At 52.7% G+C, this 24601-nt stretch overlaps 1 protein-coding gene across 2 annotated transcripts in view; it reads left to right on the top strand.

Annotated features, from left to right (window-relative positions):
- SH3PXD2A (SH3 and PX domains 2A) overlaps window positions 1-24058 on the top strand; it is a 205676-nt gene extending 181618 nt beyond the window's left edge. For both annotated transcript variants that reach the window (XM_016219894.2, XM_016219893.2), the window contains 5 exons: window positions 4553-4670; window positions 8201-8538; window positions 9903-9952; window positions 12576-12695; window positions 14673-24058. In XM_016219894.2, the coding sequence (XP_016075380.2) occupies window positions 4553-4670; window positions 8201-8538; window positions 9903-9952; window positions 12576-12695; window positions 14673-16640 (2594 nt within the window). In that variant the 3' untranslated portion in view covers window positions 16641-24058. The remainder of the gene's footprint in view (window positions 1-4552; window positions 4671-8200; window positions 8539-9902; window positions 9953-12575; window positions 12696-14672) is intronic.
- Window positions 24059-24601: the final 543 nt, after the last annotated feature.

Below are 24601 nucleotides of genomic sequence, written 5' to 3'. Positions count from 1 at the left end.
GTTCCTGGTCTGCCACACAGGCTGATCGGGAACCAAGACATTTGCAGGTTCAAGGCCATTCCAACATCTAGGAACTTGGAACATAGGAGATAGCGGCCTCTGAACAAACCCCTACACATCTCCAGAGCCCCCAGGCTGTAAGTGGCCAGTTTAAATATAAGATCATGTTTGGTATCTGCCCCCAATCCTCAGGCAGCAAGAAGCCTGGACTCTGTGGTGTCCACTGCCTGTGGCTGGCTTAGTGTCGGACTCAGAGCACTGACCATGAGGAGCCTAGCTTGTCCTGAGCATAGAGTGTGGGTTGGACCCTGGAGGCTAGCACAGGACAGGAAGCCAGGTTGTGGAAACAGCAAGAACAGGTGGAATGTAAAGCAAAAAGCACCCTAGAGCTGGGAAGGGTGGGGCAGCATTGGTGGGGGACCAGGCTGGGACGCAGTTCCAAGCCTTGGTGGCAAAGGACAGTAGACACTGGCCTGGAAAAAGCAGCAGGGAGGAAGGCTTGGGCTTTCCCATTCCCTCCAGCATCTGCTCCAAACACCATCACACACTGAGCCCCAAATACAACCCTGTCTCCACAACCACATGGACACATGCAGCCAGCAAAGTACTACCCTGCACAGCACTGATGGCCACAGTGCTGTCACAGCCAACCCCGCAGCTGCACATCCACTGGCCTGTGACACAGTCTCACGGATACACACATAATTCCACCTAGGCAACCACACGTAGACTGTTTCGTGTATACATTATTTACATTGTCACAAATAACATTCACACACACTGCTCTACAACAATGTCACAAGTACACATGTAACTTCATGGAGTCTCATATACATGACCTCTGTGCACATACAAACAGGCAGTGTAGTCACAATTCCAAATATATATCACATATATGTAGACACAAATACATAATTCTGTGGTCACTCATAAGAATGCAAATACAAGCCCACAGCTTCTTTCTCTCTCTCAAATAAGAGATCTAAACAACGTTATTCCCCAGTCTTAGACCTAAGTTAAATCAGGCAGCCAAGAAAAACTTGCAGGAAGTTGGCTAGGAGACGCTTCGTTGCAATGAGCCGAGCTGATGGGGAGAAGCAGGCAGTGGGTCATGTGTAACTAGACAAGAGAAAAGCAGTGCTTCCCCAGGGCCTCCGCTCCCCGTTCCCTCAGCCAACGAGGCCTTTGGAATCAAAAAGCCCCTTGCAGTGGGGTTGGGTAAATTGTGGGGGCCGGGAGGGGAGCCGGGGAGACTGCTGACAGAGGGGAAAGTGTTTGGAAAGAGGAGGCGTCTGTGGTTTGGAAACTGCAGGGCTCTCCAGCCCCTGCCTCCAAAACCAAAATAGGCCTGTCCACCTCCCCACAGCCACCCACCCACTCACCCAGTGGGCGGCCTGGCCAGCCCTTCCTGGGGCGGGGTTGCCACCATCTTTGGATGGCATAGCAGAGTGGCCGCGGCCTCAGTGCTTCTCAGAAGCCCTGAGTACCCCCCAGAATTCATAGTCCCCATTCCCTCAACTCCAAAGGGGCATCTCTTCTAGGGACCACAACCAACCTGAATCATTCCGCCACCCCCTGAGGCCATTTCTATCTGCCTAGGCATCCTCCCACCTGGACCCCATGTGGGGTTTGTGGTCCTGGTTCAAGAGCTATCTCTGCTTCTCCCTTGGGGAAACCTGTGAGCTGGGGGCTGAGTTCCACGTAGCACATGTTCACACGGAGGAAATTCATGCCTCCGCCATCTGAGCCAACCATAGCAGAAAACCAAGCCCCCAGACAGACCAATTGGAAGAGTTGCCCTGCCTAAAACCAAGGCTCTGAATTTTTATCATCTGGAGGGCAGGACAAGCCTCTGAGCCAGCCAGATACCTTACTAGGAGCCCATAAACTCCCAGACATCCATGTTCACAGCAGCCCACGGCCACCAAGAAAAGGGCTTTTTGCTGGAGTAGTTCAGCCTTTCTGGGTAAAGCTGATATCCTTGGTGCTGCCCACCCCAAGAGGGTCAGGGGAAAACGGGGTGGTTACATGACCCATGGGGCACTGTCCTCAACATGCACCCTGGGGGCTCTGGAGGCTGGTGCATGGGCCTGGCAGCTCCAGAGCCTGAGCCCACATGACACGGTTAGGCCCTGTTCTCTGCCATGCGGCCGGGCAGGGCTCCTCTGATCTTCCCAAGAAGAGGACTGTAATTTTTCTCTGCAAAAGCAGCTTTGCCTAGGAAAACTTTAATGATGGCTTCCTGCTCGAACCACAGGCTTTTAAAAATAGCCCAGCTGAGCAAAGGCAAAATGTGGAGTCCAGGCCTCGCCTCACCCTAACCTCAGAACTCTAGATTCCCGGGGCCTGGCGCTGCCCCTCTGGCCACCGCCGGGGCCAGGATATACCGTGCCTCACTGGAAAATGGAGCGGGACCAGGAGCAGGCAGGAGAGCAAGTGTTGGCCTGTGCAACACTGAACTCCTCAAAGGCCCGAGTCAGAATCTGGCCGAAGGAGGTTCTCAGGCGGTCTTGGCAGCTCTCCCCAGCACGGCTGCATTGGAATCTGAAAGCTTCCAGGAGCTCGTGGATGCTGAAAAAGGCTTGCAGTGGAGAAGAGACTCCCATGGGTTCACCCACCTTTTGCCTTTTGGCAGCCTTTCAGATTCGGCCTTCAGCCCATCAGCTCTGTCCTCACAGCCTGGCAGGGTAGCTGCCTCCATCCCAGAGGGAGCTGCTATCTCAGTCCAGGACAGGGCTGCAGACAGGACCCCGATAATCCAGGGAAGAGTGAACAGATGGCCTTCCTCTCATGAGGGGGGTAGGGGGTGGCAGCCGCCCCTCCTCCCACTGCTGCCAGAGGCTCAGGCAGGCTATCCTCCATGGTCCAGCTGAGGAATCGGGGTGATTGTCACAGCTGGAAGCCAGGAGGTGGGGGACAGGCGTCTCAGAGACCAGTGTTCTGTGCCAGCATCTGCTATTTTGAGCTTGCAGAAAGCCTCCCACTCGGCTCCTCTGCTCAGCCCTGCCTGCCCCTTCATCCACATACTCCACAGTCCATTTGGAGCTCCTGCTGTGTGCTGGGCACTATCCCAGCCCCCGGGGAGCACCCACACCAGAGAAGACAGCGTAGGTTCCGGGTGCCCCTCCAATGGGCATCAGATGGCCATTTCTTCCCTGCCTGTACTCTGCTCCTTGTTCTAGAGGGTGAGGGTGGGGACGTGTCCTTCTTCCTGAGGCCTGAGTGGTCCTGTGAGAGAGAGGCTCTCCACCTAGGAGGCAGGGTTCATGGCCAGCCGGCTGTGGGTCTAGCTGTCAGGGGCATCCTGGAGGCAGGGAGAGCTGACCCCAGTAGACACAGAAGAATCACCTCGCTGGAAGCCTGAGTAAGGACCCATGTGGAGGCAGCAGGGCCCCCTGCCAGGAGAGAGGCTGAAGGAACCAGGGAAGACACGTGTGGCCCGGCCTCGCAGTGCCTGGGAAACCCTGAACAAGGCCACAGTCAGACTGAGACCGGAGCAGGCAGCTCCCCGACGGGATCTGCGGTGCTGTGTGGTCAGCTCCATGCTGTCCTCCAGCTGATGCACGGGAGTGTTGCCTCACGCGGGGCTCCGCGAGGTCCCGCCTGGTCGTGCTGCGCTCACCGTTGCCACTGCTCATTGTCCATCGGACTCTTATCTTTTTTTTTTAATCCTCACCTGAGGGTGTTTTTTTTCCATTGCTTTTCAGAGAGAGTGGAAGGGAGAGAGAGAGAAACATCTATGTGAGAGAGAGACATCAATTGGTTGCCTCTCCCACGTGCCCCGACCGGGGATCGAGCCTGCACCCGAGGTACATGCCCTTGACCGGAACTGAACCCGAAACCCTTCAGTCCGAGGCCCAATGCTCTAACCACTGAGCCAAACTGGCTAGGGCAGTGGGACTGTTATTTTAACAAGACTCACATAACCTCTTCCGTTGAATGTGTGTTACCCAGAACCCTCTTGGGGAAATTACAAGATAAGGTGATCAGACTAGTGGTCAGATAAGGCTTCACCAGATGGTCCTCTGGAGCATTCAGAAGACCAGACAGGAAGGATTTAAGGGGTTGAGGTGGAGAAGGGCCAGGAGAGCAAGTCCGGGACAGACGAGAGTGTCACACATTCAGGGCAAGAGGAGGTATGCTGTGGGGCCTCCAGGCATTCGGGGGACACCTACTGTTGGTCTCAGGCTTCTTGACACAGGCCCCATGAAGGACAGGTTCCATCTGACCCTGTCTTCAGCCCAGAGAGCTTCTGGGGCCTCAGGACTCCAGGCCTGGGCAGCCTGGCTACTGGTACTGGGCTGGGAGAGCCTCTGTGTTGCCCAGGGTTTTGCCAGACCACCTGAGGCCCTGGCTGGCTTTGGCACACACTGGGAGCAGTGGTGATAACTGGTCCCTTCTCTTCCCTTCCCTGGAAAAGCCAGAGGCCAACACAGTGCACTTTGGCAACCATCTAAGCAAGGCCAGGCCAGGGGGGAGGAAGACACAGGAAGGAGGAGCTGCATCCCGACCTCAAGTAATTGTGCTTTCTTGCTTTGCCTGCTGCCTACAGAGGAGAAGTATGTCACTGTGCAGCCTTACACCAGCCAGAGCAAGGACGAGATTGGCTTTGAGAAGGGCGTCACCGTGGAGGTGATCAGGAAGAATTTGGAGGGCTGGTGGTACATCAGGTAGGAGCCCCAGCAGAGGAGCAAGATGTCCTGGGCAGCAGAGCAGGTAGATACTACCGAGTGGCCGGGGATGCCAGATGGCGAGTAGATACTGACGGCAGCTTTGCGCCCACGGCCCAGGCTTGGCTGTGCTGAGTCTGTACAGCTGAACAGCTCGGACAGAGAATGCTCATCTCGCAGATTCTCTCCTGGGACACGTAAAGCAGAGCCTGAGCTGCAGCCAGCGGGGCCTAGGGGCTCCAGCTCGGCTTGCAGGCGGTGGTGCAATCCCTTCCAATGCAAGTGCCAGGAGGGTCCAGCACATCTGAATTTGGTTTTCTGCGTCCGGCTTTGGCTGCCTACTGTGCTCTGCAGCTCAGGCTGCCTGGAGCACTGGCGTCCACAGGCCTCACTGAGGTCCCAGCAGGCCGCCCCTGCTGCCCACAGCTCAGCACTCCGGCTCTGTCCCCGATTGTCCCCTCTGCAGGGCTGGCTCATGTGGTTGCAAGAGCTGGGGCAGAAGTGAGGCCTGAACCCAGGCCTGGTTCAGAGGTCTCTTCTTTCTCCTGCACCTCTCTCTCCCAAGGCTTAATCACACTTCTGAGCTGAGAAACCCATTGGGGAGTATGGGGCGGGGGGAGTGGGCAGCTTTCCTGATGCTCTTGGAAACAAACAAAACCTGTGGGGTTTACTTGCCTCTCCCCTACTAAGCTCTGCCCCTCCAGTCCCCTCTGCCCCGGTATTTCGAGGCCAGCGCCACCCTCAGGGAGCCTTGCTCTCAGGAAATGTTTTGATTCCTTTGGGACTTGCTCAGCTCTGATGATTTTACCCAGTTTCTCTCTTCTTTGCCCATAAGCAGCCTTGCAGAGATTGTCCCACATCTGTGGGCTCTGGGGACCACCTCACCGGCCCACCACACCTGGGAACCCTATCCCCATTATGGGCAGGATGCATGTTCTGGGCTATCACCCACAGTGGGTGCAGGATTGACCAAGGTGATGTGGGCAATCAGAGATGGTTGCTCAGACCACACTGACTGGTGCTGATGGGTAGGATAAAGGTCACTGGCCGCATGAGATTGAACCTTAGTGTGACCTGACAGGACATTGCTGCCCTGGCCCTGCATGTCTGTTAGGATGGCTGAGGTGTCTCTTTCTGTCCTGTTAGGTGGGTCGGGACTGTGTGCCTGGACATGTGTTGCCCAAAGCCCCTTCCCCTGGACTTTGATGACCTCTCTGCAACTAGAGCCAGCCCCCAAATCCACCAACAACGTGTCTGGCGTAGGAAGGCTGGCGAACAGTCTGACAGGCTGGTTACCTAGACCACTTGCCTGGTGGTTATCTACAAAGCTCATGGCTTTTTGTTTGGTTTTTTAAGTTTTCTAAAATGACCAGTAAAGCCACTTTGTGCTTTTTCTTCTAGTCATCTCTTGTCCCCATGGTCTAGCCCTTTAGCCAGCGGGAGCTTCAACGGAAAACCCTGCTGAAAAGGTTCCACCTTAAGAAGGCTGCCAGACACCCCCTTAAATATGCCATTTCCCAACATTCCAGGCTCTGTGTTGATCCTCATTTCCTGTCTTTCTTCTCTACACCCCCCCCCCACACACACACACCCCCTCCCTCTCCCTCCATCTCTCCTTTTCCAGTTTGCTTCCCTCTGGAGTCATTCCATGCTCCAGAGCTGGAAAGCAGATGTGAGCAGAGTTGGACCCAGACGCACACACAGCCGCTTCTGATTCCCTTGCCTCCTTCTGCCTGGAATCTAATTTTATCCATGTAACACCAAAGGAACACACAGGATTTGAAATGGAAGCTTTCAGGGCAGCGAGCAGGCCTGACCATGCCTCCCGTGAAACCCTGCTCCCCATCTCTCCATGGTGTTCTCAGAGGAATGCACCTGCGTGGCCAGCAGGTTCCCCTTCGTCTTTTCTCTGAGATGCAGGAGCACCGGCCTCTGAGCCAGATGCTGCCACCGGCTAGCTGTGTGACCCTCTGCTACTTGCTTTGGTTTTCTGAGCCTTGGTTGTTGCCTCATATGTAAGATTAGGCATCTTGATTAGTTGCTTCCATCCACTCCTGAAATCCTATGCTTCTGTCTGTCAGCTCCCTGATTTCCATCCTTTTGTTCACTGATGTCTGCCTCCCAGGCCTCAAACAGGGAGCCAGATGGGTGAGATGGGGTGAGCCTGCCTGCATGTTCCTGTGACGTGCACGTAACCCCCTACCTGAGCTTTCCAGCAAAGCTCAAGACATGTCGATAGAAACTTTAACCCTCACATTCCTTTTTCTCCCACCAAATGTGTGCCCAAGAACAAGGTCAGATGGAGAATCAGGGGAGGGGGGATTGTCAGACATCTGGCATGGAGGAGCCATTTCAAAGAGCCAGATGTGTCCCAGGAAGCAGACAGGGACATTACAACCCAGACTCTGGGGCATTGACAACTGTTGATGAGGAAGTGAGCTCTCAGTGGGCTTGGGTAGAAGCTCAGCACCATGGGGGGGAAAGGGAAAAAAAGCTTGTTTTCGGAAGTCATCAAGTCACCTAAAATTAAGTCAGCCCTGTCATTTGCCTTTTCTCTTGTTTATGGGATTTGGGGTTTTGTTTTCGTTTTGTTTTGTTTCATTTTGTTTTTGTTTTGCCATACCAGAGGTTTTAATTTTATCCAGTCATGTGCTTTAGTCACTTCATTTATGGTTTCAGCTTTTGAAATTCCATTTAGAAAGGTTTTTTTCCAGCCCCTCAAGATTAGGCAAGTATTCACAACCTGCATTTTTTATTTTGCTCTACAGTGTGGGGCCGGGGGCTCACTTATATTTCCTAACTGGATAATCACTTGTCCCCAGATCACTCACTGAATAATCCATCCTTACCCCACTAATTTTGAAGTGTCCCCTTTAGCACTGGTCTATTGGTGGACTTGTTCTGTGAACTTGATCCGTCTGCTACTTCTGCATGGTACTGATACGTTCCCCACTCGGTCACTCACCTTTAGAGACATCTTCCTAGTGGTCTCAATGTGTTCATCCTTCTGGATAAATTTTTGCAGTTATTCTATCCCTTCATTTTGCCAAAGAGAAAACAACTGAGCTCAGGTTTTCTGGTCTACCTGGGCTACCTCTTCGCTTCTCTGATAATATTTCCCTTTCCAATAGGACATTTAACTCGAGACACCTTCTCATTTCTTATCTCTAAAATTGCCCTCTACTTACTGTGAGGTAGCAAGCTATTATGGAGTCTACCTTTCAGGCAACCCGAAATTTAAGGAATCTTTTAACCTGAAGTTCCCACATTTGCCTGACTTTGCAGAATATGAGAACTACACCAAGAGGGGTCAGGCACAGAACAAGGAGATGGAAAGAAATGGTGTTCTAGGTGTCTTTTCCACCTGCCCGCAATTCCACTTCTCTCCAGAGTGGTGGGGTTGCCAGGTGTCTGCTGAACACAGTAGAAAAGGCTAAGCTGGGCAAAGCCAGATGGGGCCTGGGCCTGGGAGTGGGGCATGAGGTCAGGCCTCAGTGCTTCAATGGCCTATGTCCCATTCCTCCCCATAGATACCTGGGCAAAGAAGGCTGGGCACCAGCATCCTACCTGAAGAAAGCTAAGGATGACCTGCCAGCTCGAAAGAAAAATCTGGCGGGCCCAGTGGAGATCATTGGGAACATCATGGAGATCAGCAACCTGCTGAACAAGAAGGCATCCGGGGACAAAGAGACTCCACCAGCCGAAGGCGAGGGCCCAGAGGCCCCCATTGCCAAGAAGGAGATCAGTCTGCCTATCCTCTGTAACGCCTCCAACGGCAGCGCCCTGGGGATCCCTGAAAGGACCGTCTCCAAGCTGGCCCAGGGCTCCCCAGCTGTGGCCAGGATTGCCCCTCAAAGGGCCCAGATCAGTAAGAGCCTCGCTGAGCCCCGGGTCCTTGCTGCAAAGCAGTTTATAGAGTGGGCATAGGGTGCAAGGAAAGCTAGATTGGTGTGCATGACCCCCTTTTCATTTTCTTCATCTTTTTCTTTTTAATTCTCACCCAAGAATAGTTTTTCCATTGCTTTTCAGAGAGACTGGAAAGAAGAGAGAGAGAGAGAAACATCGATGTGAGAGAGGCACATCAATTGGTTGCCTCCCGCACATGTCCCAACCTGGGCCAGGGATCGTGCCTGCAACCGAGGTACATGCCCTTGGCTGGAATCGAACCCAGGACCCATCATTCCATAGGCTGATGCTCAGATCAGCGAGGGCCATTTTCTTTGTGATATAGACTGACCCCTGACCCCAGCCTGTCAACTTGTCTCATGCTAATTACACAAGCAGACAAGGCAGTTCCTCTCAACTCCTCCACTGAAGATAAATTCTATGAGTACATAAGCTGCTAGCATTTCCTTCCCTAGTGGAGAGCAAGGAATGCTCACTTTGTAGATAAGCGTAAAACCCCCCAGCTGTGAAATGTGAGTCACAGGCAGGTGCAAGGCTGCTTTGCCAATAGAGGAACATCTTTCTGGCCTTCCGCCTCCTTCCCAATTGCCTTCCCCCAATTACTGGAAACCTAAAAGACATGGACGGGATGGTTTTACCTCTCTGTACAAGCGTATTTTTAAGGGGCATTCTTCAGGAATCTCCTTCCTTCTCACAGGAGAAACCCGGATCTCTGGCACCCTCTGAATCTCTGCGCATCTCTGGCTCACAGTGCCTTCAGCTGGGGGTTAAACTGTGTCTATTATGAGACAAGTTTCTGTGTGTGTCCAGCCAGCCTTAAAATCTGGACGAAATCTGTTTTGATTCTAAACTTGGTTAAGTCAGCTCTGTGCCTGCAATCTTTTAGGCAAGCAGTTGGGAAATCTTTTGAGGGCATCTCCTCTTGCCTGGAATGGTGCTAGCTTCCGAGGACTTAGTAGTGAGTGAACAGTAGACGTGGTCTGGGCTCCAAACTTTGAAAATCTATGTACTTTGATAAAGCTATATACCCTTTCTCCTCAAAAATGCCTCCTCTGTGTCTGTGCCTTTTGCAATGTGCACATCACTTCAGAGGGCCCATGGACCCAGCCCCGAAGCACAGCCATAAAAGCTTAAAGGTCTGTGGTTTCCTACAGAAGCCCAACTGTAGTGCCTGTGTGACTGAGAGCATGGGCCCTTCATAAATGTGGGACAAAAACAGGAACTTTGGAGGAACAGGAGGCGGTCACACCTAGGGAAGGCAGATATAGGCTATGTTGCCCAGTACACTTCTGGCAGGCATTTTTTAAGCCATGTGTCTTCTTCTAGGCTCCCCGAACCTAAGGACAAGACCTCCACCTCGCAGAGAATCCAGCCTGGTATGTTTGCCGTACCTCTTCTCCCTATCTTCCTCCTTTTCTGGGGATGTGCTGTAACAGCCCCAGTTAACTGGCTGTCCCACTGTTGGTCCAGAGATTTCCCAGGGCCCCGCAGATTTCAGCCTTTCAGGAGACCTAGCTAGACAGTTTATAATCGAAAACGCTCCACACTCCAAAGCTAAATAAATCCATCCCGGCCACTGCACTGGCAGACATAAACATTTAGACTGGCCGGCGAGAGTGTCCGGCCGGGGCATTGCCAGGGGCTTGAAATGCAGCTGCTGTCCATGTGAGCCTGGATGCCTTTCAGCTTTGCCTTCCTCGCTTGGGAATGCCCGATGGAGGTGGTCGATGCCAGAGCCAGGAGGGTGGAGGGCAGACCAGTGAGCATCCTCCGCGGTGGGGTCCAATGGCCAGGACTGGCTTATGCTGAAGCTTAAAGATGCTCAAGCCGCTGGGGTGCCCAGCTCGTGTGGGTGGGGCTTCCTGATATTCAGACCGTCAGGGATGCAGATGTGCACTCAGGGTGCTGGGCTTGGGCCAGCCGTGATGCTGGTGGCAGGCCGAGAGCCCTAGAGCAGAGAACGGCTACCAGAGGCAGTGAGATGTGTGGAAGGAATGGGCTTCGAGTCTGCCAGGCTTAGATTCATATTCCACTCTGACACTTAGGAGCAGCCACCCCCAGGGCAAGTTGCTTACCCTCCACAGGCCTCAGTTTCCTCATCTGTCAGTACCAGCCATCTCCTAGGGCTGTTATAAGGATGAAATGAGATGATGGGTGTTGCTGGCTGGCAGTGAGGTTTTCATTTCCTGTGTCAGCTGTGACTATTCCAGGGACTACCTGCGACACTGTGGAAACAGATTTCTGAAGTCACATCTGGGCTAACAGCAAAGGTTACTGTGATCCGTGCCCAGGGTCGAGGAATAGTGTTAGTTCCTGGAGAGGCGGGCCTTCAGTAAACAGGATTACTGAAGTTCTGGCCCCTGGATATGAGACTGTCCTTGCCCTGGCCATCAGCCCTGGTGGGGTTTCTATCTATCTCCCTTTTCTCTGTGTTTTACACAACTAAACAGCGAGTTCTTTCCTGCCATTTCTCTCAGCCCCAGCTAATTATGTTCAGGCAGACTTGATTTTGGCAAGAATGGGGTAATTCCTTCCACGCTTACCAAATGCAGGGCTCGCTGAGGCAGGGCTGCTGTTTCCAGCTAGGTCCGGCTGAATCCCACTTGGCCAGGGGTCCGGGCTAGGCTGGGGCCTGGGCCATATCTGCTCACATGCATGGCTGCAGCGCCAGACACCAGGGCAGGGAAAGTTGACTGAATCATACCTGGTCCCTCAAAACCAGCTTTCCTCCTACCCTTCGCTCTCTCTGACCCGGGCAGCTGAGCTGTAACTGGCTTGATCGAGACCTGCTCAGCCTTGGAGGATGACGAAGGCAGAGGGAAGGATGGTGTTTCAGGAGGAGTGTTCAGCTTTGGCTTTTATTGATGGAGCTTTTCCTGTGCCCCTGGCCAGGCCAGAAGTTAGTCCATTATCTCAGGAATCCTCTCAATGACCCTGCTTTAGTTCCATTTTCTATGTCAGGAAACTGAGGCTCAGAGAAGTCAAGCCCAAGGCCATCCAGCTGGTGAATTGCTGAGCTGGGGTTGGAGCCCACATGTGCCCAGCTGCGAGGAAGAGAGAGGTCTTTCGAGGTCTTGTTACATACAACACAGCTACTTCCCCCTCCCTAGTCTCCCCCACACACATATCCTCATTCAAAAAATGTTTTGTCTTAACCTCTTTGTATGATACAAGGGCCTACTGGGAGTAATGGGGAGGCACGAAGTACCTTTTGGCCAGAATAGAGAACAGGTAGAGCTAGAACATCTGCTCCATGAGGGCTTGGTCAGGGGGTAGGGGGGGGAGTCGTCCTTCTGGTTCACTTTTGGATGCCTACATAGACCACTGCCTGATGCCCAGTAGACATACAGCAAATGTTTGTAAAATAAATGAATGAGGCTTACAAGTCACGGGCTGTGGTCAATTTCTAAAATGTCCTTGAATGTTGTGCTTAGGTATTGATGTGCCAGCATCTAAAGACATTCAGGCTCTCCAGTGTGTTCCACTGTGCAGAACAGAGGGTCCTGAATGTCTCAGTGCCAGCCTGACATTTGGGAGCATTGTGGTGACTGACCAAGATCTTCTCACCCACCCCCACACCCCTTCACATTTGCACCCCACCCATGGAGATGGCTGTGTCCCCTAGCTCTGCCCCTGCAGCCCCCTCCCTTAGACTTAAGGACAGTGGCTGCCCTCTCCCACAGGGTAGTGTGCACAAACTTTGTTACAAAGATGTCCTGTTTTCTAATTTTCATTTTGGGACCTAGTTGTTGAGGCTTCAGGAAACTGGACCTCCAGAGATGGAAGGGTGGAAATGACTGTTGCTAAATGGTCATTTTGAAGGCTCAGATAAGTCTCAAGTGAATCGTAGGTATTCTTAGAAATTTTACTCAGGAGAGTGACTCAGGTGACAGATACGTCCTCAGGTCAGCTGCTGTCCAGCTGGTGCAAATGCCACATTCACTGCCATTACCATTCTGATCAGGTGGGTTTTGCTCACTGATTCCTTCTCTACCTTAGGGGTTCCAGCTGCCGAAGCCACCAGAGCCCCCTTCTGTTGAGGTGGAGTACTACACCATTGCCGAATTCCAGTCGTGCATTTCTGATGGGATCAGCTTTCGGGGTGGACAGAAGGCAGAGGTGAGCCTTGAGCCATGAGGCTGAGGGTTTTAACTCAGGCTGGTCAGAGACCTGCTGCATTTCCCTCTTATGTCTTGCTGGCACTGTTCCTGAGAGGAAAGCAGGAACGGTGCAGGAACAAGACCCATAAAAGCTAGTAAGTACCACAGTCAGGACCAGAACCCAGGACTTGTGTCTCTACCCAGTGTTCACAGTGCTTCCCTCACAGCAGCATTTCCCAAAGCATATTGTAGGAGCTTGTGATGGGGGTGCCTGAGACAAAGCGCTTCTGTGGTTAGATCAGTTTAGAGCACAGTGGGTTCAACAAAATCCACCCAGCTTTGTTGTTTTAATTGCAGAACTTCTCAGAGCCTGTGATATGGAGATGTCACTGTGCAACTCTAAAGGGGACTAGATTAGGCAGCATTGCCCAGACCCATTTGGCCCTGGCACGCTTCCTCTCCCAGGAGCACCTTGGGGGCCAGCACATTAGGAAGTGCTGTTGTTGGGGGAACATGGTCCAGGCTGCAAAAGTAAGATTCCAGGGAGCCAGGCTCTGGCCACATCCACAAGTCCACAGGCACCTCTGGTGTTTGATGCAGTCCTTTCCTCCTGTCCCCTCAGGCTTTGATTATTTCTGTCTGCAAACTGGGGTAGTACCCCTTGGGGTGCTCCCTCCTGGCCTGTCTCTTAGCATGTATGAAACTATTTTGCAGCCGGTGCTGAACATAGCATTCCAGGGCACTGTTGTTTTTCTTGAGTGGCTTTGTGTAGTAATGGAGTTAAATCCAGTTAACTCATATAAAACTGTCAGGAGACTAACTGGGCAGGCTCTGCCTATTGAAGAAATGATATCCACGGTGTGAATGTTTTAAATCACACGTCTGGAAGTTAGAGCTAAATTTCCAAGAGAAATCATTCTCTCAGTGTTGCTTAGGTTTCTGGAAGAACCAACAAAGCTTGTAATGTAACAGAGCTGTCATGCTTCTGATCTACCTAAGCTTGACCCTTAGGTATAGGGGTGGGCAAGACTGAAGGATAGAATATAGTACCAAAGAAAGGAGAAAAATCTTTCTTTTTTGGTGGTGATTACAGAGATCTGGTCTTAGGCAGTCACTGCCTTCTCTTCCTTGCTTGCCCCTCTCCCCCCAGTGCCAATGTTTTCATGCTTCCCCACCCCCCACCAGGACCTTTTCCTCCAGGAGTGCACCACAATCCAAAATTATCTTCCCTTTGTGTTCCCCAATCCAAATGAATCCCAGCACAACCAGTAAGCACACACCTGTCCTTTAGTTAACCTCAAAGAGCAGTTAAGAAAGAAGCTCCTTGAACTAGTTTATACTAACAAGGAAATGACTGGAAGCCCATCCTCCTTCCCACAGGAAACCATTCACCCCAAGGAAATGTTTGCAGCTAGTGGGATTCCACATGCAGGGAAACAGCCGCAGGCAGTGAGGACAACAGGGCTGTGCTCTGTAGGGAGGCTCTGGCTAAATCCCACTGTCTCCCACTTCAACTCACCTGCATCTTCCCATTCTCTTCTAACCTGGGAAACCCTTCCCAGGGTCACCAAGGGAGGTCCTAGTAGTATTGAAGATGGGAGGAAGATGGGAGTGATAGAATGGTAGGTTTTTTTATACATATGGGTCCTTGGCAGAGACTTAGTAGAGTCTTTTCTAAGTGCAGTAGCGTAGAAGGAGAAGCGGGGTTCTGAGAGGAGTCCAGCTTGACCAGGATGTTGGCAGAGGCTTAGAGGGCCAGGGGAGAGGGATTTGAACAGCAGGAGCCCCCCAACTAGGAGATGAGAGAGACCTGGGTTTGAATCCGGCCCGTCACTAACTACATTGGGCCCTGGGCCACTTACTCAGTTGCTCAGTTTGGTCATCTGTAAATGGAGATAACGTCTCCTAGAGCCAGTGTATGACGCGCCTAGCCTGGCGCATCACAGGACCCCAGTGACCCTCCCAACTCACTGGCCTATCCGCCCCTTCCCCCTAGGTCATCGACAAGAACTCGGGCGGCTGGTGGTACGTGCAAATCGGTGAGAAGGAGGGCTGGGCCCCTGCGTCCTACATCGATAAGCGCAAGAAGCCCAACCTGAGCCGCCGGACGAGCACCTTGACCCGGCCCAAGGTACCCCCGCCGGCGCCCCCCAGCAAGCCCAAAGAGACGGAGGAGGGTCCGGCAGGCACTAGCGAGAGCCAGGACTCGCCGCTGAAGCTCAAGTACGAGGAGCCCGAGTATGACATCCCGGCCTTCGGCTTTGACTCGGAGCCAGAGCTGAGCGAGGAGCCCGCCGAGGACAGGGGCTCAGGGGACAAGCGAGCGGCGCAGCCCTGCAGGCCCTCGCCCGCGTCCTCGCTGCAGCGCGCCCGCTTCCGGGTGGGCGGGTCCTCGGAGGACGTGGCCCCGGAAGAGGAAACCATCTACGAGAACGAGGGCTTCCGGCCGGGTGCGGAGGACGCCCTGTCCGCCAGGCGCTCCTCCCGGGACAGCGACTCCCCGGGTGGCTCCCCGCTGGCTCTTGCCAGGAAGAACTCCCCCAAATCAGGCTCCCCCAAATCGCCCTCGCTCCTAAAGCTCAAGACAGAGAAAAACGTCCCGGCAGAACTGGGGAAGACCCACTCCTCGGCCTCCTTTTCGTCATCCGTCACCCTCAGCACCACCTGCTCCTCCTCCTCCTCCTCCTCCTCCCTGTCCAGGCACAGCGGCGACCTGAAGCCCCGCTCCGCCTCCGACGCGGGCACCCGCGGCACCGCCAGGGCCGGAGCGAAGAAGGACGCCGACCTGAAGGCCGGGCTCACCTCCTGCGCTCGGGCCAAGCCCTCCGTCCGGCCCAAGCCATTCCTGACCCGAGCGGAGTCCCAGAGTCAGGAGAAGATGGACATCAGCACCTTACGGCGCCAGCTGAGGCCCACAGGCCAGCTCCGGGGGGGTCTCAAGGGCTCCAAAAGTGAGGACTCGGAGCTGCCCCCCCAGACGGCCTCCGAGGGTTCCAACGAGGGGTCTAGGAGAGGCTCGGGTGACCTCATCGCCCTCCCAGCTGCCACGCCCCCATGTCCCACCAAAAAGGGGCGGGAAGGGCAGGCCACCTCCTACGTGACGTGTAGTGCCTACCAGAAGGTCCAGGACTCGGAGATCAGCTTCCCCGCGGGCGTGGAGGTGCAGGTGCTCGAGAAGTCGGAAAGCGGCTGGTGGTATGTGAGGTTTGGGGAGCTGGAGGGCTGGGCCCCTTCCCACTATTTGGTGCTGGGCGAGAATGAGACGCCTGACCCCTCTGGCAAAGAGTCGGATGCAGCGCCCGCCAAGGGCAAGCAGAGAGAGGGCAAGTCAGACAGCCTGGAGAAGATGGAGAAGCGCGTCCAGGCGCTGAACACTGTCAACCAGAGCAAGAGGGCCACGCCCCCCATCCCCTCCAAGCCCCCCGGGGGCTTCAGCAAGACTTCCGGTGCTGGGGCGGTTAAGATGAGGAACGGTGTTCGACAGGTGGCCGTGAGGCCCCAGTCGGTATTCGTGTCCCCGCCACCCAAGGACAACAACCTGTCCTGCGCCCTTCGGAGGAACGAGTCTCTCACAGCCACCGATGGCCTCCGAGGCGTGCGCCGGAACTCCTCCTTCAGCACCGCCCGCTCGGCTGCTGCGGAGGCCAAGGGCCGCCTGGCCGAGCGGGCCGCCAGCCAGGGCTCGGACACCCCTCTGCTGCCCACCCAGCGCAATGGTATCCCCGTGTCCCCTGTGCGCCCCAAGCCCATCGAGAAGTCCCAGTTCATCCACAACAACCTCAAAGACGTGTATGTGTCGATCGCGGACTACGAGGGCGACGAGGAGACAGCCGGCTTCCAGGAGGGCGTGTCCATGGAGGTCCTGGAGAGGAACCCCAATGGCTGGTGGTACTGCCAGATCCTGGACGGGGTGAAGCCCTTCAAAGGCTGGGTGCCCTCCAACTACCTGGAGAAAAAGAACTAACGGGGGCGTGGGTCCTTCCGGCCTGCGTGTGGATGAGCGGTGAGAGGGACAGTAGGGAAAGGGGAAAGGGGAGGGGGTGGGGGGAGGGCAGCACTAAACCCTGCAGAATGTGTGACCTTGAGGATACTCCCCTCCAGGCTGGAAGGTAGGGTCTGGTGGGAGGCCTGGGACCAGAGGTGAGAGAGCTGAGCCCCTTGTGTGCACCTTGGTGACTTCACTGATGGACTCGGCACCATTTGGAACAGGCCATGTGGGAAACCCCAGTTGTGCCTTGGCTGCAAATCTGGAAAAGATGTGGTCATAGGGGCCTCCTGTGCCCTGCCCCAGCCTAGCCCAGTTCCAGTTGCTGGCATCTTGTCACCAGAGGTGGCCCTTGTATCGTCCTCACCTGTAATTGTGAATTGTGTTGGTTTCCTGGGGATTGTCACCACCCACCACAGGTAGTGTGGCAGAAGATACTCTGACTTTAGGGCTTGGAAGCATCTTCTATGAGCTCAGCCTGTCCCTTGGCCAGGCCACTGTCAGTGTCTGTTAGTTAAAAAAGCAGTTCTCCAGGTGCCAGCAAGGACCACCTTTCTTAGCTGTCATTGACCTTGAGAAGAGAACCCAGGGTGCCCATGGAGAGCCACCAGCCCAATTTACAGAGAGGATGGGCAAAGCCATGGGTCTTTTCACAGTCTACACAGACTTTATTTGGGATATTTCTGGGTGGGCAATTCTTTTGCATGTTTTGGGAGAGGTTTATTGATTTGGGGATTCTTTGTTGGGCCTTGGTTTTTGGTCTTATTTTAGGGGTTGTTTGGGGGCCTAAGGATGGTCAGCCTCATGGGGGACGGGATGGGTGGTGGATGGGCTTTTCTGTTGTACTCTTGTGGGGAGGTTGGTTGTGGTTTGTGTTTCACATGCTTCCCCTCCACAAGCCAGAGTCATTTCGTTTGGTTTCCACTGTGTGGACAGTATCGGAACACGGTGCTTGCCGGAGGGATTGGGGGCTGGGAAGCCCCAACTCACAGACCGCGAAGCAGAGATACTGCTAGCAAAGGCAGCTCTTGGGCTGCTGGGTAACCACCGTTCTGTGTACGGTCTCCTGCCTGGGCAGGACTGAAATCTTGAGGGGACCCTAGCTCGGCCCCAGGCCAGACTGGAGCAAACACCACCAGCTGCTCCCCAGCCTTCAAGTGATGCCACAGGTACCCAAGAAGGTGGAAGACCCCAGGCCAGGAGCTCACCTGGTCTTTCCAAGGGGCAGTGCCCCGTGAAGAGAAAAGCGAGAGAATAAAGTCCCTGTCAACCTTGGGTCTTTCAGTCATTGACATTTCAGAGGGGACCTTCCAGAAGCCCAAGTGGCTTCCCAAGGACTCACCTTTTGCTGGGAGTGGATTTCCACACGTGCCTTTGATGTTGGACAGGTCAGGCTTCACAGCCATCGGTTCAGCTGCCAGAGTCCTGGACAAGGGTTGGCATTTTCTACAGAGGAGGAAAGGCCCTCGCTCCACCCTGCTTCCCACCCAGGAAGGATATATTGCCTGAAGATGAGCATGGGACCTAGCGTCTTGTGCCTTCAATACCCCATTCCCCCCCAAGGCCTCACTTGGGGGTCTCCCCAGTCCTCCTCCCTCCCATACACTGAAGCCTGGCAGCTACAGAAACTGCTCATGTTCTTTGTTAAAGGGCCGTGGTGAGATTTTGTTTCCTTTTGTTTCGTTTGTGAGTTTGTTTAAAATTGAAATTAGTTATTTTCTTCTGCTGGACAGTATTAAATAGAGCAGGATGTTGAGTTAATCTGCTAGATTGCAGTACTAATGGTAGTGGTTTAGTGTCTTCATATTAATATTATTTGGACTTATTTGAACAATAATGATAAAGAAGTGGTTCATTATTTTTTCATTAATGCACTTTAATAAGGTGGAATGGAAAGAAACCCAGAGAGCAAAGTGCATTACTTAAAGATGCAGTATATACTTTTCTCATTTTTAAGCAGCACATATTTATTAAAAGAAAAAAAAAGTAATTTATGATTATTTAAAATAAAATTTAAAAGTAGAGTGACTGTCGGGTTAAAGGATCTTCCACGTAGCTATCTTCCAGGGGGAGGGCCCCAGCGGCCGCACTCCTCCAATGTCTGCACTGAGCCAGTTCAATCAATAACATGACAGCCAGGCCAGGAAGGAGTGCAGGACGCATCTGCCAACCACAGAGCATCTCAGTTGGACTGGACCACAGTGCTCCCCAGAGCCTGCCTTTCCCTGCCCTTCCTCACAGTCTGCACTGCCCTGTGGGGCTCTCTACCACCACCAGGGCCCACATTCCCCCAGCCCCCCAAGGACCTTCTCTCCTTGATCCCCAGTGCTCTGATGGTCATTAAAAGTGACCTCAAAGGTCACTCCATCCCATCCTGTTATTGCAGCCCAGGGACAGGAAATGACTCCCAAAATCACATAGCTAAGTTTAACAGCAGACCTCCCCACTGCATCAATCCTTGCACTCCTACCAACCCCCATTATAGTTTATTGTGTGGTCATCATGTTTACATTGTGACATCCAGCCGTGAGGATGGCTGGGAGTTGCTCAGGCATCCAGAAAAAGTGGGGAATGCTGCCACCTGGTGACAGTGTGTAGATTTGGGCAGTGAACAGGGATTGCCATGCCCCATCTTCGCCCCTCGCCCCTCACCATCACCCCCTAATTCACAGCACAAACCCTGCAAACCGAAAGAGAATATTAATACTTGAAGCAAAAAGGGTGCATGCCAGTCCCTCTCAGACATGGCCAGGGGATGCCAGGCCTTGTTCCCCTGGACTCCTAGCCCTACCCAGGGCAAGAGGGCCTTTCCCTAGAGCTACTGAGCTGCTTTGTGATGTTGGAGGGTACTGCTGGCAGCAGGTGGAGGAGGGAGGGGCCTGTGGCTCTGACCCATCTGGAGGAAAACCAGATCGGACTAAAAGAAAAAGAAAAATGAAATCTCAGCAGTGTCCAAACTTAGTTTTCCATTAGTTGCGATTGAAAATGTGAAATGACATTGTATGGCTGTATACTGCAACTTTAATCATAATGAGCCCTTCTGAGGTCATTATTGAGGTTTATATAATGCCCGAAGATGCATATTGGTGCTTTTTCTTTCAGTTGAAAGACTTTTTCTTTTATTACAAGGGGAAAAAAATGTCTTCATCTCTCTCTCTCTCTCTCTCTCTCTCCCACTTTATAACAGCAGGCCTGGCTGGACTTCCTGGCCCCGCCATGCTGTTTCCGCTAGGCCAGGGGACCATGGGGGCAGCAAGAGGGAGCTGGAAGGAGTATCCTTGAGCAGCAAGTGTGCCATCTGCTCCTAGCTGTGGCTGGGCCCTGCCTTGCCAGCCCTTGGCCCCATCCACCCCAGCCTGGCCCCAACATCTTTTCTTTGTTCCTCCATTCTCCATCTTGACGAAGGCATTATATAGAATCATTTTAATCACTTTCAGATGTTAGAGCAGCATATTTTACTGGCATTTATCCATCGCTTTCCTCAGCAAGGCATGTTACTACTCTTATCATCTAAGGGAAAAAAGACAAGGGAATTTCGGTCAAGCATTATTTTCATATTACTAGTATTTGCAGAATAGGCGTAGAACTATTTAAGTTTAGACCTTGGTTTGGTAGTTTGTTTTGTTTTTAAGGGGAAAAAAGATAAGGTAACCCCTACTTTTCCTGTTTTTGTATTTAACTAATATATTATTTCTTTAAGGTTACTCACTTCCCCTATTCCCTCCAAATACTTTGCATTCTCAATCGAAAATGAAAACAATCTGAGAGGCAGGAAACGTGCAATATTATCTAGAGGGATGCCAGGGCTTATTGGGACAGTGGTGGGAGACCCAGTGGCCCAGTCTGTTGGTAGAGGGAGGCGGGGCTGCTGGAAGAATCCGGAGCTGTGGAGCAGACAGGTGGCCTCATGGATGTTTTCCCCCTCCTCCCCTGTCCCCTTTCCCTGGCAAGATGGCAGGGGACCCCTCCAGAGGGCAGCCCCTTTTTCCATTGGGTATCATCCACCCAGAAGAAGGGGATTCAGGGAAGTAGCATGGGGCTCTTGACCTCCTAGGGCCCCACCCTCAGAGCAGAGCAAGGACATCCAGAAACTGTTCCTTGTTTTCATTTCCGTTGTTTTCAGCCAGCTGCTCAGAATGACCTGTCCTAAAAATCACTCAGCAGCCCTCTCTCACCCCAGTCTCCTGATGTTTGGGCCATGATCCTTTTGATGTATGTTTGAGTCTTTCTAAAACTATATAACCTCAGTTCAGTTTATGGGCAGGAACCCTAGATGTAACCAAATCGTTTTGGGGGGATGCAGGTGCCTTCAGCCCTGCATACCCCAGTGAGACACCATTTTCCACAAGCCTGCAGCTGCGCCCGGTGCTAACCTGGGCCACCCATTCATCTCAGTGACTTCAGCCGAGGAGTGAGCCCTGCCTCTGCTCAACACCCCACAGTCAGTCCCCAGAGGGTCTTGGAGAAGCATCTGAGGGGCCTACTCAGGTCTCTGTGGACAAAACTGCCCACCCACAACAGGTACCAAAACGGTCTCCTCCTAACTTGGCATAGGTAGAGAAAGCGTCAGGACGGGAAGTCTCTGGGTCCAAGCCCTTGGAGCTCTGCTCCTCGGCTACAGGGACATCCTTGCTGGCTTGTCCCCTCCACCTCCAGTACTGTACACTTGCTGCTCCAAGCCCTCTGCGTGGTGCATTTCTGTACAAATGGATCTGCGTGCCACGTGGGACTGTGCCCCCATGTGTGGGTCTCTCCTTGGAGTGTGTACATCTATGTCCAATCTCTGAGAATCTTGATGCAGAGCTCTCTGGAAAGAGAATCATCCACATAGCTAAAGAATTAAGATTCCCTCACTTTTTTGAGGGCCATGTGTTGTTGAGTGAGTGTGTGTGTGTGTGTGTGTGTGTGTGTGTTGATAATTTCCCACTTGAACTAAAAAAAAATGGGGTTAGAGAAGAATACCGGGCCCGCTGTCTCCATTGTACAGTCCTTGGCATTGGGCAGGCCCCACAGGACTCACAGCTTCTGGCAGCAAGTGTGTGTGTTACACACAGAATTCTGGCTGGAGAGTGCAATGTGTCTTTTTTATTTTATTTTTTTGTAATTATTTTATTATTAAGTATTTAGTTGGAAACTTCACACTGGCATTAACAGATCTAGCAGAAGCAGCCGAGGCCATCATCCCAGGCTCCCAAATAAAGGTGTGGAGAAGAGATGCCGCTGGGTGTACAATCACTGGGCCGTTCATTGGGTCACCACCTGCGGAGGAACTCTGTGGGCTGACTCCCACCCACTGCCATGCGTGTCATCACTGTGGGAATCCCCATGTAATAAAGGAGCTGCTGGCCCTCAGCTCTTGTGTCTGAGGGTCGTCAGGCCAGTCACGGTGAGAACTTGCTCATGGTGAGCTCAGCAGACCTGCACGGCATGTGCATCAGCACCTCAGTCTAGACTTCAGGCCCTGACACTTCATGGGAATAGTGTGGAGGGTTCCCCCTTGACCTTACTGAGATTTTAGCCTAAATGATCCCTGTTTGGGGCAGCCTCTCTGCTTCTCATGCTCCATGACCAGAGAAAGATGGGGTCAGTGACCTATTGCCTCATTTCAGGAAAAAAAAAACAGCCCCATTGATTTTTCGCTTCCCTCCTGTTTTGTCCTGTGCACCTGGGTTGCCAGACAAGAAGTTGGACCCATTGGTGCTTACAGGCTGGGCAGAAAGCTCTACTGCCCAGGCCTGACCCCAGCCTGCCTATAAGATTGAGATTACCATGTGATCCCTGTCCCAATCCTGTCTTTCTAATCTTGAGTTTGCACTTGACCCTGACAATCAGCCCCCTCTCTCATCCCAGTCCTAGAACTTAGTGGCCTTAGAGAATGGGTCCCTGCGCTAATGGTCCCTCCTTTGCCCCCAGTTCCATCCTGGTTAATGGGGCTAGACTTCAGGAAGCAAGAGAGAGTGGAAGGATTGTTTTAAAGCAAAAGGATGGATTGAGCACGTTGGAGATGAGCAAGAGGCATGTCGGCAAGATGAGTATGTGCATGTGTGGCATGTTTGGGGTGTCTGGGACCTTCCGTCCCCTGGGAAGTCAGCTTCCAGAAGAGGACATCTTCTAGGCAGAAAGAGAGAAGCGTGAGAAGGCTGAGAGAGGGTTTGGAGTCTGGAGTTTTGTCTTTATTAAAAAGAAGGAAGAAGTTGATTCTGAGTGTTTCAGGAAGAAGAGAGCGGGTAAGGAGGGAATTTAGTGATTCAACACCCAGGGGTCCAGCCGTATCAGGTTGGAAACATCCCAAGATGAGACCTTAGAAGCAGCTGGCCAGAGGAAATGGCTCCTTGCTGTGCCACAAGCTGGGTCCCCAGCAGGTTTTTAATGAATGGTCACTGATTTACTCAGTGGAGAGAGGAAGTCACCAGCAACAAATTGCATTTGAGTTTGGAGGCCCTGGCTCCAAAATATTCATCCATCTCCCAGGTTCCCAGCTAGTTTTGCCCACCTCCTTTTGTCCAATCCACAGCTAAGCTCTCAAATTGTTTGAATCAGAGACTAGAGGCCAAATGGGTCATGCAGTTAGGCCCACCCACCCCCGAACTAGAACCTCAGGGTCCAGATACCATTAAGCTTATCTGTGTGACTTAGAAGACGGGGTACAGGGCACACTCATCCATGGATATGCCCTTCCGTTATTAGCGGCCTATGACCAAGGCACACTGCTCTTTAAGAAGGGTAAACAGCCACCATTCTTGAATCTGCATCTTGTTTTCTGCTACAGGTTTTCTTTAATGCAGGACACACGGTGGGAAAGGGTTTCACTGCTAGTTACTGAGAGGTCCACAGGAAAGTGACTCTGAGTGATGCACATGTGAGTGGCAGGTCCCTGAAGTGTGGGTTTGTGGACTGCATGGTTGCATGTGAACTGCTGGATGTCTCTGGGCTCCAGAACTTCGGGGAATTCCTCATGGTGTCCACTTAACCCCTCCCAGCTCCTAGCAGGCTCTGGGGTGTCCGGAGGAGGTTGTTCCCTCTTTCCCCCTCAGCAGAGAAACTGAAGAAAAGGACATTGAATTCAATGCAGTCAATTTGAGTGCTAAAAAATTTCCAGGATCAATGGTGGTGCTAAACTATCTCCATGTTTCTAATATTTTTAATAGTAGGTTTGTTTTTTTATTGTTCTCATCACAAAAATGCAGTGTCTTTGGGGAAGGGACCCAGCCCCTCAGCCTGCACCTTTCCAGGTGTCCTTTATCATTTTGATGGGACTCTTTGGTCTGCAGAAATACTCTGACTTGGCATGCTTCTAGACTGTAAGATTTGGGTTGTTTTGTTTTGTATTTTGTTTATGTTTACATGCATCTTCTTGTATTTCCCTGAAAATTAAATAAAGTTTTTGGCCTTTTTAACTGATCAGAATCACCTCTTAATTCTCCCTGGTGCCAGAAAACCCATCCAGCTTAATGGCAGAATTATCCCCAATGTAGAGTGAGCTACAGGATCTGGGCCCTCTGCTGAAGCTCCTCCCCCTTCACCATCTCAGCCTTGGGGATGCTTTCTGGGCAGTGGCCAGGGCCTTGAAAGAGATGCCAATCTTGGGTGCCAAAGACCCACACCCAGCAGGCCTAGTTGGTCCCTCAGCTTGGAGCCCCTGCCCTCCCTACTTTTGCTGGACTTTAGTGAACAGGGCTGGGCTATCCTGATGTGGGAGCAGCCCGTGGCTATTCAAGGCCAGGCAGAGGCTGGGCAGCCAGAGTGTCATTGTGTCTAGGCTCCCTCTGCCACCACCAGCCTCTGCAGCCAGCCGGATGTACTCACCTAGAAATTTTCTCTAAGGGTCTCTGGCCAGCTGTGCCACCCATTTGTTATAAGCCTCAGCACCCACCAATGGGATCTCAGTGAGGGACAGGGGCAAGGGATGGGAAGGCCCTCTTCCTGAGGAACTCAGCAGT

The sequence above is a fragment of the Miniopterus natalensis genome, chromosome 14 (assembly GCF_054644295.1).
Source record: "Miniopterus natalensis isolate mMinNat1 chromosome 14, mMinNat1.hap1, whole genome shotgun sequence".
In the NCBI taxonomy this organism is placed as follows: Eukaryota; Metazoa; Chordata; class Mammalia; order Chiroptera; family Miniopteridae; genus Miniopterus; species Miniopterus natalensis.
Note: the sequence above shows the minus strand (reverse complement) of the source record. Positions and strands in the feature narration are given on the sequence as shown.